This window comes from Triticum urartu, chromosome 7 (assembly GCF_003073215.2).
Source record: "Triticum urartu cultivar G1812 chromosome 7, Tu2.1, whole genome shotgun sequence".
Taxonomy (NCBI): Eukaryota; Viridiplantae; Streptophyta; class Magnoliopsida; order Poales; family Poaceae; genus Triticum; species Triticum urartu.
Genome location: NC_053028.1, coordinates 199,724,473 through 199,740,343, shown reverse-complemented (window position 1 = coordinate 199,740,343; position 15,871 = coordinate 199,724,473). Strand labels below are relative to the sequence as shown.

General features: G+C 47.4%; 1 protein-coding gene across 5 annotated transcripts; it reads left to right on the top strand.

The window, feature by feature from the left end:
* The first annotated feature begins 355 nt into the window (after positions 1-355).
* On the top strand, positions 356-14,932 carry LOC125524557 (protein DETOXIFICATION 16-like). 5 transcript variants are annotated; one of them, XM_048689594.1, is made up of 16 exons: positions 361-811; positions 1,116-1,193; positions 1,437-1,633; positions 1,956-2,090; positions 2,475-2,817; positions 3,135-3,445; positions 4,260-4,350; positions 5,105-6,354; positions 12,813-13,357; positions 13,440-13,526; positions 13,612-13,668; positions 13,744-13,982; positions 14,071-14,141; positions 14,326-14,391; positions 14,480-14,566; positions 14,678-14,932. In XM_048689594.1, exons 8-16 carry the CDS (start codon positions 6,100-6,102, stop codon positions 14,738-14,740), a joined length of 1,470 nt encoding a protein of 489 aa, XP_048545551.1. In that variant the 5' UTR covers positions 361-811; positions 1,116-1,193; positions 1,437-1,633; positions 1,956-2,090; positions 2,475-2,817; positions 3,135-3,445; positions 4,260-4,350; positions 5,105-6,099; the 3' UTR covers positions 14,741-14,932. The 5 variants fall into 5 exon arrangements, 1 of the variants encoding a protein (XP_048545551.1); XR_007290833.1 differs by having other exon boundaries at positions 356-811; positions 3,135-3,145; positions 3,371-3,445; positions 14,071-14,566; XR_007290832.1 differs by having other exon boundaries at positions 362-811; positions 1,437-1,513; positions 14,071-14,566.
* Positions 14,933-15,871: the final 939 nt, after the last annotated feature.

The window sequence follows — 15,871 nt, the reverse complement described above, 5'->3', positions numbered from 1 at the left end:
GATGTGACCACTCTAATGAGGAGCGTGTGACGGGAGACGGCCGCCCACGTCCGGCGAAGCGTTGACTAGGCTAGTTTGTGTCCAATTCGATTTTGTATGGTTTTTTTAATTTTTATTCATAATGTGTCCGAATGTTTGATGGACATGGTTGAATGGTCGGCTTCTGTTACAGACCATCCGGACACATCCACGAATGGACAGTTAGTCTGATTTGAGACCCGGCATTGGAGATGACCTTATGCCCTTTTCAGAAGATACTACGTGTCCTCACCAATTAAAACCATTGAGGTGCGTATCAGGGACGAGCCCTCGCGATAGCCACGTCGACGCATTTACTGTCGCAGGGATAGGTGGTTGTGCTGCCTGTCCACCCCAGATAACACCTTCCCTGTTACTTTCCTCCTTAGGCAACCCACGTACGCGACCTCCCTCTCTCTCGTGTCCTCTTCCATCTAAGCCGCCGCCACAAGCATCGCCAGCGGGAGAGGAGCTAGCTCCGTTCTCCCACCAACTTTGTCGCCACAAGAGATGAGAGGGTCGGAGGAGAAGGCGGCGGCGGCGTTGGTTTCGATCTGTGATCTGCCTCGATGTGGGAGGCGGCGGATCGATTCGGTCGAAGTTGTTGTCGGAGGTGCTGGGTGGTAGGAGCACCACCCGACGGCCCTGGTGAACGACGCTGGGGCCACCTGAGGAGGGCGGCGAGTTTGTTGACGACTGCAACGAGAGCTCGTCGGATCCGTCATCGGCGTCGTTCTTCTGCTTGAGACAGCCGTCGTCTACGTGACCTCCTCGCCACCACGGGTGGACGCTGGTGAGGCCAGCCTTCCCTCCATGGCTCCACGACAGATACTCCCCCTCTCCCCTCGGCTCCCTCTCCCTTACCCTATCTCTCTTCCTGACTCTCTCTGTTATACACAAAAAGAGCCGTGGTGGCAGCACAACAAAGTACATAACTGGATGCTAAATTGGCAGATTTATCCAATTCTCATACTAGATTGAATTAATGAAGCTGCAGTTCATTACTTATCTGAGCACTATCAAATAGAACTAGATGTGATGGATTAAATATCCTTGCTGAACAACTAATTACACTGGTTTATTGATCGATCTGCAAGATTTGTCATACACGAACAAGGAACACACGGCTGGAGAACATGACATGGAGGATCTGGATCCTGGCAAATAAGAAGGAGGTGAGCTCTTTCTCTTGGATCGTAACCTCCTCGTATGAGATTTTATTGGGTTTGGTTTGTGTGAATTATGTACGTCAATGCACATGAAGGATTTCAAGCCCATGATTTGTGGTTCTGGTTCTTTCCAAATTGCCATGATTTTAACCAAAAATTTGGTGTAGATTCTAATTTGTGTTGTAAGTGCATGCCATTTTTGGTTTTACATGTTTATTTATAGCTTACATCTCTTATTGAAATTTGCAGGATGAGAACTGAAGCATGGATCTGTACTATGCTATCTGGATTTGTGATCTTATTCATGGAAACAGTGAAAATAGCGAGTACCGGTCATTATTTGGTCCCAGTATGCACAGCTTAATTTAATTTTCATTTTGCAAATTCAAAGGTGGCCGAGGACTGTGATTTTGTGGACCTACCAGTTCCTAGGAAATTAAGATCATGTACTGATTGCTGTCTCATAAAACTAGGAACATGGACAACTTTGTCCCTTTCTCTTTCCATCTTTACCTATTGATTTGCTGATTGCATAGGAGCATGTGTGGAAAATGGTTTTCAAATTTGATGGCTAACCAACAAATATATTTGTGTGTTTTACAAACTAATATAGTAATATTTTTTAACAACAAATCTAACTTAACCTGTCTCTGAATGTATTATTGATGTTAGTGTTTCTAACCTCGGGACATTCACGCATTGGATGTTTTCTTAAGCCATTGGCAGAGCACCAAATTCACATCTCAATATTGAGTCTCCTACTTTCAGGTTTTAGCCATACACAATCATGCCGGTCGGACCGTTCCCTCGTCACTGCGGCATGCCAAGAAGAGGCAACATCTTTCAGCTATAAGTGCTCAGATTTTTCTGACGGGTCATGAAACAAGAACCGATGAGACGATGGTATGTATCTTCTGTCTGAAAACTGCTCTTTACTTTGTCCTAATAAAAGACATTGAATTGTTTCACGGAGGAGGAAGTACTTGCTGATACTTTTCCAGCAATATCCCAAATACCTCCACATTCTGAGCCAACAGCCGACATGGCGACCGAGCAAGAAACCCAATAAGTTTTGCATATGTCAGTTTCCGTAAGATGTAGTGTAGGATATGGAAATTCTCAGTTTAACCTGAGTTTCGATTATCAGTATGTCCATGGCTGTTCACAAGTCACAACGTCCAATCTGAAGCCATTAATGCATCCGAAATTAGTTGAAGCTATGAAATCAATTAGTGCATTTTTAATGTATGAACATCTATTCAATATCTCTTGTTTGTTATACGCCAGAGTTGCAAACCTTCCTGAAATTGTGTACAAGACCTAAAGACCCAACGGTCTGGTCTTTCCCATTCTTGGCCATCGGGAGGAAGCAGAGCAGCTGCCAGCGGCCGGGGAGGTGGGGCGGTGGATGAGAGGAAGCGGCTGCGAGCACGCACCGGTTGTGCACCTCGAGGGAGGATTGGGTGGGAGGAGAGGTGGTGGCGGTAGTTTCAATATGTGATCTGCCACCGGCGCCGCCACAAGGATGGATGACAAGATCAGAGGTGAGCCCCCTCCCGTGCGCCGGCGTCGGTGAGGGTCGGGAGCACCACCAAGCCGTTCCGCGGTCCGCCTCCGGCTTCTCTGATCAGTAAGATATTCCTCCTCTTCCTTCCCCTCTCCTTCTCCCTCTTCCTGGCAAGACGGTTAACATTGATTTGGGTGGTGTGATGGCCAGATAATCGTAGACTGGTAGTTATTGCTTGTGAAATTCCTCCATCTATATAAGTTTGGCAGAGTTTGGTTAACTACTCCTGTTTGTAGTAGTAAAATTGCATCAGAACAACCTCAAAAAAGAGTACATTTTGATGTGTTGATCGTTCCTCCCTTGAAATCACCTTTTTTTTTTGTTTTTAGTGAAGCAAGTCTTTTATGCAATTTTTGCATGTTTTTTTCCTCTGTTCGCAGGTTGTTGTCGGGTGAGCACCGGTTTTGTCGCCTTTCATCGATCGATCGTGTTGTTCATCTTCCTGTGCTGGGCCTTCTGCCTCGTTCGTCGTCAAGATGCGTTTCTGCTATTCTTCCGTGTGATTTAGTGTTTTCGGTGTCCTTGGATTCATATGTATGTTGGTCGATTCATGCTCATTAGGTGTTTGATGCTATGCCATCCATATGGTGGCCTGGGATTTTCGTTTTTTTGTCAGAAATCGCACGAGTGAGATCATTCTCGACTTCGATTCGGCGTTCGGTGTACTGAGTGGATCGTCTCTGCAGTTCAGGTACTGTTTGGGATCTCTTTGAGCTAGGTCCAGTTACTTCTGATTGGTCTCGGTTTGTTATTCTCGCTATTATTGTGGTTGCACTCTCTTGTGATGTGGTTGTATATCACGAGTCTTTCTCCATCAACACATCGGCTATCTCGACATGTTCTTACTTTTCTATCCTTTAGTTAATAGCCCACATTTCATACACGTACCCTCTGATGCACTACTTACTTTCAGAAGACGTAGCGGTGGATGTGACATTTTTTAGAAAGTTTTAGGATCTTTGAATTCTGCGGTCACCCCCCTTAATTTCTGCACCATAGGATAGAGTACAACGAGTCCTCTCAGATTCAATTTTCTGTTCACTAACAAAGATAGAGAGATTAAGCTAAGTTATTCAAACCCCAGATGATCTAAGTCGCCTACTTTCTCTTACCACACGATTGCATTTCTTCAAACTATGTTGCTTTTTAATCATCAGGGTTTTTATATTTTTCAGTTCTTCCAGCAGAAAGTAATCTGATTTGTCAACTAATTATAAACAACATCATGTTAACGTGAATTTTGGTTCACCTTCACTCATTCTGACATCTATCACCATAAAATATTTTACATGCAAATTGTCTTTGTCCTTAGTCATGGGCGGGTTTGGGAATGACATTTATCACCATAAAATATTTTACATGCAAATTGTCTTTGTCCTTAGTCATGGGCGGGTTTGATTGAGGTGCACTCGTGTAGAGCACTTTAAGTCATCAAGTACTTCGGTGTCCTATTTTTTGCAATATAGAATGTGTCATGATGCATTTTCTTCTGCAATCTTATTTAGATGAGCAACAACATCTCTATAACTGAATACAATAATGAAGCTGCATTTGTTTTCATGGATGGCTCTTCTCTCATCAGGCAGCACCAAATTGGTAGGGCTTCCCCTCATACTTTCAATGCTTCTCATTCAGTGCATTGTTGTTGTTGTGTGCTTGAATACTCTTCTTTTACTTGCATCTTCTTTTCCATTTAACTTGACTGAGCATTTTAGTCTGGCAATGTGCCCATGTCAATTCTTCATATGGTTATCGCATCAGCATGATACAAAATGAGAGCATTTCATTTTCATTCGCTGCACTCCATCTGCATCTGTCATGTTACAATTAAATTCACCCAGTGCACCAAGAAACCTTCTGTATATCTTTTCAGTATCTACAATCTTTCTTCATTGGCGGCTAGATAGTTTCACGGTTATGTTCTTCTGCAATTATCTTTTCGGGTCAATTCACACATGATATAGCTAATATGTTGTATGGCAAATTAATTTAGCCCTGTTTTGGTGGCCAACTACTGATATGTTGTTAGTGGCTAGAACAAGGCACATACTATTTTCCCCCTTTCGATTGGGTGATATACCCCACAACTGTAAAGAAATGAAGTTGTAGTGTTGTATGATGAATTAATTTAGCTCTTTTTCGGTGGCCAACTGCTAACATCTTATTAGTAGCTAGAACAAGGCACATACTGTTTTTTTTCTTTCGATTGGGTGATATACCCCATAGCTGTAAATAATGAAGTTGCAGTGTAATGATATATCATCTTATTGCTGCATCTTTTGCCTTGCAGTCTTGAGTACTTGTGGTTAGCTAATGTTTATTTTCTGATTCTACTGATTCTTGTTAACAGGGTTGTGTCTGACATGCTTTGCAATGTTAGTGCTGGTCTGAAGCTTTTCTAGAAGCATTTGTGTGTTCTCATGCTCAGGAGTTACAAGGAGCAATGGTGCTATGGTCTTGAACTTCCACTCATCTTCTACCGAAGAATGATCCTTAGCTTAGTTACTTAGCTTGATGTCTTTTTTCGAGGATAGGTTTGGAGTTGCATCCGCTTTTGTCTAGGTTGGTACTTCGACCAGAATTCGCATGACACTATATGCCAAGATTAGTTGTTGTACTAGGTCTAATGCATGACTGAATGGAAACGACTGATTTATTTTTCTTGTAATATGTGAACCATGTACTGCATCAACACTCAATGTAGATCGTGCTTTCAATTGGCTGAGCACAAGAACAGTTGACATATTGTGTATCACCAATAGCATATTCATGTGCTAACCAAAACAAGATTTTTTTTGGTGAAACGGTCGCCTCCTACCTGGCACCGCACAACCATCTCTTAGGAGGCGCCCCAATGGGGCGCTATTTGGGCGCCCCATGCAAATGGTGCCCATCGACGATGCTCTCTACGGGGCGTGTTTCTTCCTTGTGCTGGAGAGTGCTGTTCCCTCGAAAAATCGCCATGGTATGGATTGACGACCATGGGGCGTGTTTCTTACCTGTGCCAGAGAGCAGGACGATGCAGAGCAGGGCCAACCCAAGCTGGATAGCAGGGCATCATCGGAGGCGGAGGAGAGGTTCGACTAGAGCACTGACATGGTGGGGTTCGGTAGGGTCAATAAGGTGACCCACAGGGCTTAGCAAGACGATCAGAGACGCCTGTAGGAGCAGAACACAACTTCGGAAGGATGTTCATCGGCAATTAGAGAAAAAAGGGGTGAAAGGATCGCTTGTCAATCTGGCACCGCGCAAACTTCCTCTCAGGAGGCGCCACCGGGTGGCGCTCCAACCCCTAGTCATAGTATACAGGAGGAACGAGCAACAGACCTGGCAAGAGGAGGCAAAATGGAGAAGCCAAGCGTCGAGGAAACTCTGCTCCAGAGGAGCCGGGACAAGAAGGAGCTAGTTGGGGAGAGCTTGCCGGTGGGTGACGAGGTGAAGCGGCAGCTATGGCTGGCCGGTCCGCTCATCGCCGGCAGCCTGCTGCAGAACCTGATCCAGATGATCTCCATCATGTTCGTTGGACACCTCGGCGAGCTGCCCCTCGCCGGCGCGTCCGTGGCCACCTCCTTCGCCACCGTCACCGGATTCAGCTTGCTGGTAAGCAACATTTCGCTTCGCTGTTTCTTAATCATGCTTCATTTTTTCTATATCTCGATTGGCGCTTTTGTGGGATGGAAGCGTGCGAATTTGTTTGGTTGCCCCATTGGTTTGTTCATGCTATCCCATTACTAGCAGTAAAAGAAGCTGAGTTTTCCGGTGAAAAAAAGGAACAAAAAGAAGGTGATTTTGCCACTTGAACAGTTGCACTGGCTATTGGTGTGCAGTGTTTGTCGGAGTATTTGGAAAGGGAATAGTTTTGTGCTTTAGAGATGTCGACAATTTGTAGTGACCAAGGGACGGTGCACATATGTGTGGTAGTTCAAGTGGTATCCAGCAGCTAGCTTCTGGACTGTTGTGTTGTGTTCTCTTTCACGCGAATGATCATGTCTTACCGTGATATATAAGGGAAATTAATTTGAACGAAGATGGCAGGAATGAGTATCATATACAAACATGACATGCTGTTTCGAAAAAAAAGATGGCATTGTCTACTCCTAAGTTTTCTGGACTTGTTTTCAGTCATGTTTTAAACCTCTGGATATGCACATTCAGCCACACCTCAGAGCATCTCCAGCCTCGTCCCCAACAAAGCACCCTAGACGATTTTTTGGCCGCCGGTGTCAAAAAATCGCCCCAGTCGCATCCCCAAAGGCCCCTTTTACGTCGGCTCGGGCCGAAATTGACGCCGGCGGACCCAAGTCAAATCCGGCGCGCTGGGGGTTGGGGGGGGGGTGGGGTTTGGAGGCGCCAGCCGAATCGTTTTTGGCGCGAAAATCGGCAGGCCCTCCTTGGCAGCGACTCGGCTCTTCTCGCTGCTTCGTCGTCCTCATCGCCTCGGTTCCCGTGGCGGAATCAATGCCAAAGCTGCCGCGCGCTGCCACGCTGGTCAGCCTCCTCCATTGATGCCTCACGGGCGGCGCAGTGAAGACGGGACGACGCACATCCCTCGCCCGCCACACGTACACACGACGGCCACGCGTATGGGCGGCGTCCCAGCCTATATAAGCCGCCCCCAGCGCGGGGGTGACGCATAGGCTCTCCACCGCCGACGCCCTCGTTCCTCGACACCCCCGTTCCTCCCTTTCTTCTCGCCGTCAACCATGGCCGAGCGCTTTCAAGGCGATGGCGCGGCGGCGAACGGCTTCGGCCGCCGCCACCTTCACGAGGACGAAACTCGGCTCCTCTACGAGGCCGAGTACCCAGTCCCGCTGGACATGCGGGTGCCCGGGACGTGGAGGATCAGCGCCGACGGGGTCCCGGTGCCACCGCCGCCCACCGGGGTGGCGCGGCGTGCGAAGATCGCGCGTATCCGCGCCTCTCTGCCGCAGGCGGCGAGGGAAGGTCCGCGGTACGTCCCCGACAGCCCGCTCTGGGAGCAGTACTTCCGGCGGCGCCACACTGAGCAGCTCGAAGCCACCAACGGCGTCGTGCCCTCCGGAAGGCTCAACTTCGAAGGCCGCCGCTGATGGTGGGGCGTGCCCGGCCGCACGCTGGAGGCCGTCCTCGAGTACATCGAGGGCGGCAACACGCCCAAGCTGGAGTACCCCTGTCCCCCGTCCTTCTCCTGCCGGCGTGGGAGCTCGTGGACGCCGAGGCGCATGGATCCGGGGGCGTCCTCCTCCTTGTTCGGCCGCTCGTCCGGCTCTCCGTGCCTTCGCCCCGCCAAGCCGAAGCCCCAGGACAAGCCAGTCAGCCAGCACACCCGCAGCTCCGGCGTCCGCATCGCCGACTCCTCCCCCACCTCTGGCCGCCTCGTCCTCGTCGGGCCGAAGGAGGAGCCCGGCCTCCCCGCGGAGTACGATCGAGGCCATTGTCCGGCGCGGCTTCTCCGACGAGTCCGCCCTAAAGTGGGCGCGGGACGACTACCTCCGCGACGAGATGGTCCGGCAGCGCCGAGCCCTGGAGGAGATAGCCGCCCGCAAGCGTGGGCGCGAGGACGAGAACGGCGTGGTGATCCTCGACAGCGACGAGGACGAGGACGCCCCCGGGCCGTCCAACCCACCGCGCCAACCTGGGGAGGGGTGCAGCAGGGACGGCGGCCGCGGAGGAGGCGACAACGACGACAGCGGCGGCGGCGACTACACGAAGTTCTACAGGCTCCTCAGCATGTAGAGCTTCAAGGACGGCGGGCGGCGAGGAACGGTGAGGGTGACGACGGGCCTTGTAGCGTTTTTTTCTTTTGTAAAATATATTAAATATGTATAAACTCGCCGAAGTTTGTGCTTATTTGCGCCTTGTTTGTGCTGAATTTTAGTTTTAAAAAAAATCATGGGCACCGCGACTGGGGAGTATTACGCCCCCAGCACGCGGTTTATGCCGGTGCGTCTCTATGGGGCGATTTTTAGCGCCTCCTGAGGAGTCAACTGCTGGCTCAGTCCATATATTACTTGTGAAGTAAAAGTGGCAGCAACACTCTGCTGAATTGCACACTTTCGAAGCTGATATTCCAAACTTAGTGGTGCCATTTTTTTCCGGAAAAAACTCAAGGATGTCATTTTATTTTTTGGGAAAACCTTAGTGATGCCATTTCAGATGTCATTTTACTTTTGTAAGTAATCACTTTTTTTAGCTTTGTACTTGTTTTTTTTATTTTCTACCTTTGTATTTGTTGTGATTGCAATTTTCTGTGCATTTTATTTTGCAATTTTACTTCAGCGGGGGTGCGTGATTAAACAAATGACTGTGGACTCTCTGGAATGCAGGAATTTGAGAACATATGAATAAGCAAAAATACATCATTGAGATGTCATATGCAAAAAAAAGATGTCATATGCAGTGGAATCCTACAAGATTTCAAAAAAAGAAAATTATGCAAGTGAATTTTAACAGTGCGCGGGAAAGAAGCACATGAATTTTAGAAGATTTATGAGAGTGTACAGAGAGATGAAAATGCATTTGACTAAGTTGATGTTTTGCTCTCAGAGTTCATATAGCCCGAAATTTTCAAACATTCAAAAATCAACCTTAGATGTTTCAAACAAATCTGAAAAAATATGCAAGTACTTATAGATATGTGTGAAATTTCATCACAAAATACGTTTTTACGTGGCCTGTACCAAAAAATTATAGAGAATTGTGTAATGTTATAGTGATTTTTTTTTTGAGAAATCTCGCTAATGTTATAGTGAATAGTACACGTGCTAGAAAAATATGTGATTTTTTTCTTTTTTGTGTAGCTCGCATAAAGAAGTATTTCGTCGTGAAACTTCGCGGGCATGTAGTATACATTCATATGTATATGTGTATTTTTTTGAGAAATTTTTGAAGTTTTCAAATAAAGAGCTCCATGGAGCTTTAGGCGTTTCCGCATTTGACTTCTCAAAGTAAAAAAAATGGTTTGAACTTATGTTGAGATTCCTATGAATATGGGGCACACGGATGGATTATATAGAACTTTCGTAATTTCAATCCTCATGATACAAAGGACTTCAGCAGAGAAATGCCTTATTGTATGATTAAAATCCTATAATAGTCCTACAAAAAAACCTTCAATCCAAGGTATCCTTCGTCATGTCGCCATGACCCGTCGGTTGCCGCCTAGGTGCCCTTGCACCCCTGTTAGAGCATCTCTATCAGACCTCGTATAAAGCTGCGACCCATAAAATAATTATCAAAATACGGATTGATGCGGAAAATCCTGCCCGATCAAACCCCGCAAACACGTCCGACTCATAAAAAATTTTGCAGGGTGCGGCGCCCTCAACCTTTAGATTCACGGGTTGGGAGGCTGACCCGAGCTCGCCCCCCTATCCGCAGCGAGATTTGGCGCGAAGGAAATTTCCATGCGGCAGTTCCCGCTCCCCCCCCCCCTCTCGGCCACCATTGCCCCGCCACCGCCCGCTCCATTCCATCTTCCCCGGCCATTCTTCGATACCATGGAAGCCTCCCAGCCGTCCCCTGTCACCGTGGAGGTCGCGCACGTGCAATCCCCTCCGGCGGATCTCATCGCCGGTCAAGTCGCCCCCGCCATCGCCCAAGGCACCACCGCGCCTGCCCACAAGCGACAGGGCAACGTCATCATGCAGGGCGGCAATCCGACTGGCCCCGCCGGAAAGGCACGCGCGCCGGGCGCCAGCGCCGCTGCAAGATCTGCCCGGCCGCCGGCGGAGAAGGTGGGCAAGGTTTTGGGCGTGAAACACAAGAAGGTTCCTACGAAAAGGCCAGCGCCTTCGTCCACTCCCTCCGCCCCGGCAAGATGTTCCCCGGCGATGCCGTTCAACGGCGCTGCTTTGACCGCAGGCGAGGTGTTCGATGAAATGTCCGGAAGGTATGCATCTTCGATCCCTTGTACTTGCTTCGCTTTTCGCCATTGTGGTAGCTCGTGACTTGATGTCACTCACTGTAGAGGTGGTTCTAACAATGCCACTGTCATAGTTCGTGAACTTGTCGGACACCAACGTCGTCGACATCGATCAAGCCCCGTTCGTTGATTTCGGTTACAATGAAATGGAGGGTGGCGTGGGTGATCACGGTGGTGAAGATGAAGTGGAGGAGGTAGATGAGGGGGCGTATGAGCAAGCGCAAGCAAAAACAAAAGCGTGAGATCGAAGAACTACACGATGTTGGAAGATCAAATCTTCATCAAGGCTTGGAGTGTGGTGTCTCTTTATGCTTGCACGGGTACATCTCAAACCGCCAAGAGGTATTGGCAAAGAATCGAAGATCAATACTTCCGCATGATGGGGAAGCATCCCAATAGGACTCCACGGACCTTTCGGTCACTCCAAGATCGTTGGGACGTGATCAAGCCGATTTGTAGCCGTTGAGCTGCTTGCTTGGAACAAGTTCGCAATGCACCTCCAAGTGGATCCGTGGAATCCAACTATGTAATTTTGTTTTCACGTCCCAAGTTGTGCACATCATTCGTACCATATGAAATCTTTGCATCATTTGACTTTGTTTGAATTGTGTAGGAGAAAATTGCCCAACAAAGATACAAAGACATGGAAGCGTCCGAAGGCAATTTTTTTAAACTAGAGTATTGTTGGGACTTGCTCAAAGAGTATGACAAGTGGAAGTGGATTGACAAAGAATCCCCACCGAAGTGAGGTCTACTTACAAACATGGATGAAGATGAAGATGATGATGGCCCAAGAAACTTGAACAAGTCTGATGGTGACAAGAAGACAAATGTGAAGATCAAGAGGGAACACGAAGCATCGAGCTTGCGGGACAAGATAGATGCCATGGTGCATTCAAATGAGTTGATGTTAGCGAAGACCTTGAAGAGAAAGAAAGAGTTGGCCGGGAAGAAGGCACAAAAGAAGCAAGGGAAACGTCAATTGTTTAAGGACGAGGGGTTGCGCAAGGCGGACATTGAGGAGAGAAGAGCACATGGCGCTGAGAACAAAGCCATGTCCAAGCTTCTTGCCAAAGAGAATAGGATCATGACATTGAACCGCAATGATATGGACGATATCACCAAAGAATGACATGATATGACAAGGAGAGACATTTTGAAGAGGAGGATGGTAGCGGCGGCCGGTGCGTGTTACAGTGCCAGTGATGTTTTCTCATCGGGATTTGGAACCAGTGTCGCCGATGGATTCAGTGCGTTCGGCGATGCTTTCGGTGTCGGAGTTGGAACAAGTTCCGGCAATGGATTCAGGGGCGGGCGATGGCATCGATGGAGGTGGTGCGGAGTGAAGATCATGATGACGGGTGAAAAGCGACCAAGATAATGATGGACGTGGTCGTCGCTTTTGCATGAAGTCCTTTTGCGTTTGTCGTACAAAACTACGCTTTTATTTGCGCGCGAACTATGTTTTGTTGTTTGAATTTGAACTCAATTATCGGAATCGCTGTCAAATTCACCTATTGGGGGTTTTCGGTTTGCAGGTCGATGCGGGATGCGGCCGAGCAGACCCCGCGTAGTCGACCCGTAAAAGAGTATATTCTGCGAATATCAATTTTTTACGAGTCCATTTTGCGGGGTTGACTCTGTCGCCGCCCGCGCCGATCCGCAAAGCCGTTTTTCCACGAACTGTATACGTGTTTTACGGGTCGGCATTATACGGGGCCTGTTAGAGATCCTTTTACCGGCGTTTTTTCCCTCGTGCACACGTGCCGACCCTTCCAAATCCTCTTAAGCCCAAACTATGGTATCCTTCTTTCAGTTTTGTGCTATGTTTGTAGTGAATTTGCATCTTTTGATTTTCTGCCACTTCAAATCCAGTTACGTACAAAGTCGAGTTCAAGTTTATAGATCTCCAAGTTCCGGTTTCATAAATGATATTGGGAATGTCTAGGGCATATCTAAATGTGTCCTACTTATTGCACATCTAAATAAGTGAATCAAGTATGAAAAGGAAAAGAAAAAAGAAAAAGAACATATCCACACGAATCTCAACGTAAGATCAATGATATAGGATTTAGATGTGCAATACTTATGTCATATCTAGATGTGCTTTTAGCAAAACTGAATGATATTCTTCGTTTTTGGTTTCCTTGATCAGGTTGGCATGTCCAATGCCCTGGACACTCTGTGCGGCCAAGCATTTGGCGCCGGGCAATATCACCTCCTCGGCATCTACAAGCAACGCGCCATGCTACTACTCACCGTCGTGAGCATCCCCGTCGCCTTCATGTGGTTCCACACCGGCCAGATCCTGCTCCTGTTCGGCCAGGACCCCGACATCGCCATGGAGGCAGGCACGTACGCACGGTGGATGATCCCGGGTCTCTTCGCCTACGGACTGCTGCAGTGCCACGTCCGGTTCCTGCAGGCACAGAACGTCGTGCTCCCGGTAATGGTCAGCGCCGGCGCGGCCGCCCTGTTTCATCTGCTCGTCTGCTGGCTGCTCGTGTACGTTGCCGGGATGGGCGGCAAGGGCGCTGCTCTTAGCAACGCCGTCTCCTACTGGGTGTACGTGATCTTACTGGCAGTGTATGTGAGGATGTCGAGCTCTTGCCAGCAGACGTGGACCGGGTTCTCCATGGAAGCCTTCCATGGGGCGCATGACTTTTTGAGGCTCGCCGTGCCGTCTGCTCTCATGCTCTGGTGAGTGATATTTGGAGGTATTAATTAATACTCCGTTACGTAGTTGTGATCATTGATAGGTTTTTTATATTCGCAATGGCAGCATGGAATGGTGGTCGTTCGAAATCCTCGTGCTACTTTCGGGGCTTCTTCCAAACCCCAAGCTGGAAACATCCGTTCTGTCGATCACGTAAGACAATCGCATCGACATGATTGCTCCTGTGTTGATTTGCTTCGCATCCTCACATTTGCTTCCTCCGTTTTCTCAAGGATAGACTCAACACGGCTAACTGCCTCTTCATGATCCCCTATGGCCTTGGCGCTGCCATAAGGTAAGTGATACTATTCGAGGCACTCCTACTATCATGCTCATGCTATTTTGCATGACATGATCGTGCTTGGTGCAGCACCCGTGTCTCGAACGAGCTCGGGGCGGGGCGGCCACGGGCAGCCCGCCTCGCCATGCGGGTCGTCGTGGTCTTGGCCATCTCGGAAGGAACTGTCATGGGGATGGTCGTGGTCCTCCTGCTCTTCGTCTGGGGCCATGCGTACAGCGACGAGGAGGAGGTTGTGAGATACGTTGCCAGGATGCTACTGGTCATCTCGGTTGCCAACTTCTTTGATGGAATTCAGTGTGTTCTCTCGGGTACTTGCTTCTCAATTGCTATGCTATACACGGTTACTCTTAGATACTTAACTTACAGAGGGAGTGAACATGCATCACGTATGTGTAGGTGTGGCTAGAGGCTGTGGGTGGCAGAAGACCTGTGCATGTATCAACCTCGGCGCGTTCTACTTAAGGCCAGTTCTTTTGGGCGATTCTACCAGAATCGCCCCCCTCCTCAGCTTCTTCCAGAATCACCACTTCATATATTTTTTACAATCCTAGCTAATTAGACTTTAACTAGATAGAATTATAAAAAATATATGGAGTGACGATTCTGGGAGAAGCTGGGGAGGGGGGAGATTTTGGGAGAATCGTCGAAAAGAACTGGCCCTTAGTTGGTGTACCGGCAGCCTACCTCGTAGCCTTCACGCTGCGCGTCGGAGGGATGGTGCCTTTCCTTGTATTTATTTGGTTTTCTTGAACTTTTATGGGTTTGATAGCATGCTAATAGTGTGAAAATAATGATGTGTGGCCAGGGCCTTTGGATGGGAATCATATGCGGTATTCTGGTGCAGGTCTTGCTGCTCGTGACTATCACGCTATGCGCTGACTGGCAGAAGGAGGTACGCATATGCAGATGTTGTAGATTGGCTATGCCATTTTCGTTATGTTAGATTTGGGTTCATGAGTGTAAGTGATTCATGTTTTGTATGAACTGGATATGTGATGCATAGGCAACCAAGGCGAAGAACAGAGTCTTTGTTTCTTCTCCTCCAATGGACCTCCTCACGACATGAAGATGAGGGCTTGTGGTAATGAAGCAGCCAAACAGGGCGCACGCTGCGAATTAACAACAATGACAGTGTGTACTTTTTGGGGGCAAGACGCGTGGTTAACGAAGCCATGTTCTCTAGTCTCGCCCTAAGGTCGTGGGAGAATGAACCATGCATTGACAACTTGATTCACTATACCACATGTTTTTCTCTCAACCTTCTGCCTTTGTCGCTCATCTCTCATTGGGTTTTGGTAATTAATGACATGAAAACTAAGAGTAATGATGTGTTATCAAGTTTATTTAGAATAGAGTCAATTACACCGATGATACTATAACTTGGCATAAACGACCATTTTAGTGTTAGAACTTGTGGTGTACATCGAGGTGGTGTAAAAACTTGGCTCGAGCATGCAAATACGATGCTAATTGTGTTTGTATACGGCAGCACTGCTGACGACGCATGCCAACGTAGCGTGGGACGCATTGTCAGTGACAATACAATGGTTTTTTGCGAATATCACCTCGGTTTTTTCCACAAAAAAGCCCCTGATAAAAAAACACCTCGGTTTTTTATTTCTTCCACGGAAATGCCCCCGACAAAAATGGTGCGGTGGGCATCCGACCCGAGGACCTCTAGTACCCTGCGTGTGCAGCTAACTACCCCATCAAGGTCGTCGTTCCAGTATAGAATAGAAACAACTTTTATATATCTTCACTTAGACAACATAAATTAAGAATTTAAATTTTTCAAAGAAAAAAACGTATGCAGCCGCTGAAATTCGAAAATGCAACCTTAGGTCAAGAACGAGCAGAGCTACCACACCAACAATTGTAATTACATGTTTACAAAGAATTGTCACGTATTATGTCTATAGCAGAACACGCTCATGGGCTAAAACGGAATTCAGTTAGTGCAGCCAATTTTCAACATGTTAGTTTTTCAGAAATTACATAAAATATTTGAATTAAAATTTTAAGTAATATCCATATAAATAAAGTAAATCACATTATTAAATTTCCATATAATTTCATAAAATGTTCACCTATTAAATTCATAAAAATCGAAAAAATTATGAAATATAAAAAATATTAACTAATTTTAGAAACTCTTTCCATATTAATTCAGTATTTTAAATCAATTTCTATATATATT

What these genes read in the sequence shown, in the direction of transcription:
- LOC125524557 (XM_048689594.1), top strand. Translation starts at nt 6,100, where the DNA reads ATGGAGAAGCCAAGCGTCGAGGAAACTCTGCTCCAGAGGAGCCGGGAC. An exon ending in TCACCGGATTCAGCTTGCTG is followed by an intron (nt 6,355 to 12,812) that starts GTAAGCAACATT and finishes TTCCTTGATCAG; the next exon opens with GTTGGCATGTCCAATGCCCT. An exon ending in GCGCGTTCTACTTAAGGCCA is followed by an intron (nt 14,142 to 14,325) that starts GTTCTTTTGGGC and finishes ATCGTCGAAAAG; the next exon opens with AACTGGCCCTTAGTTGGTGT.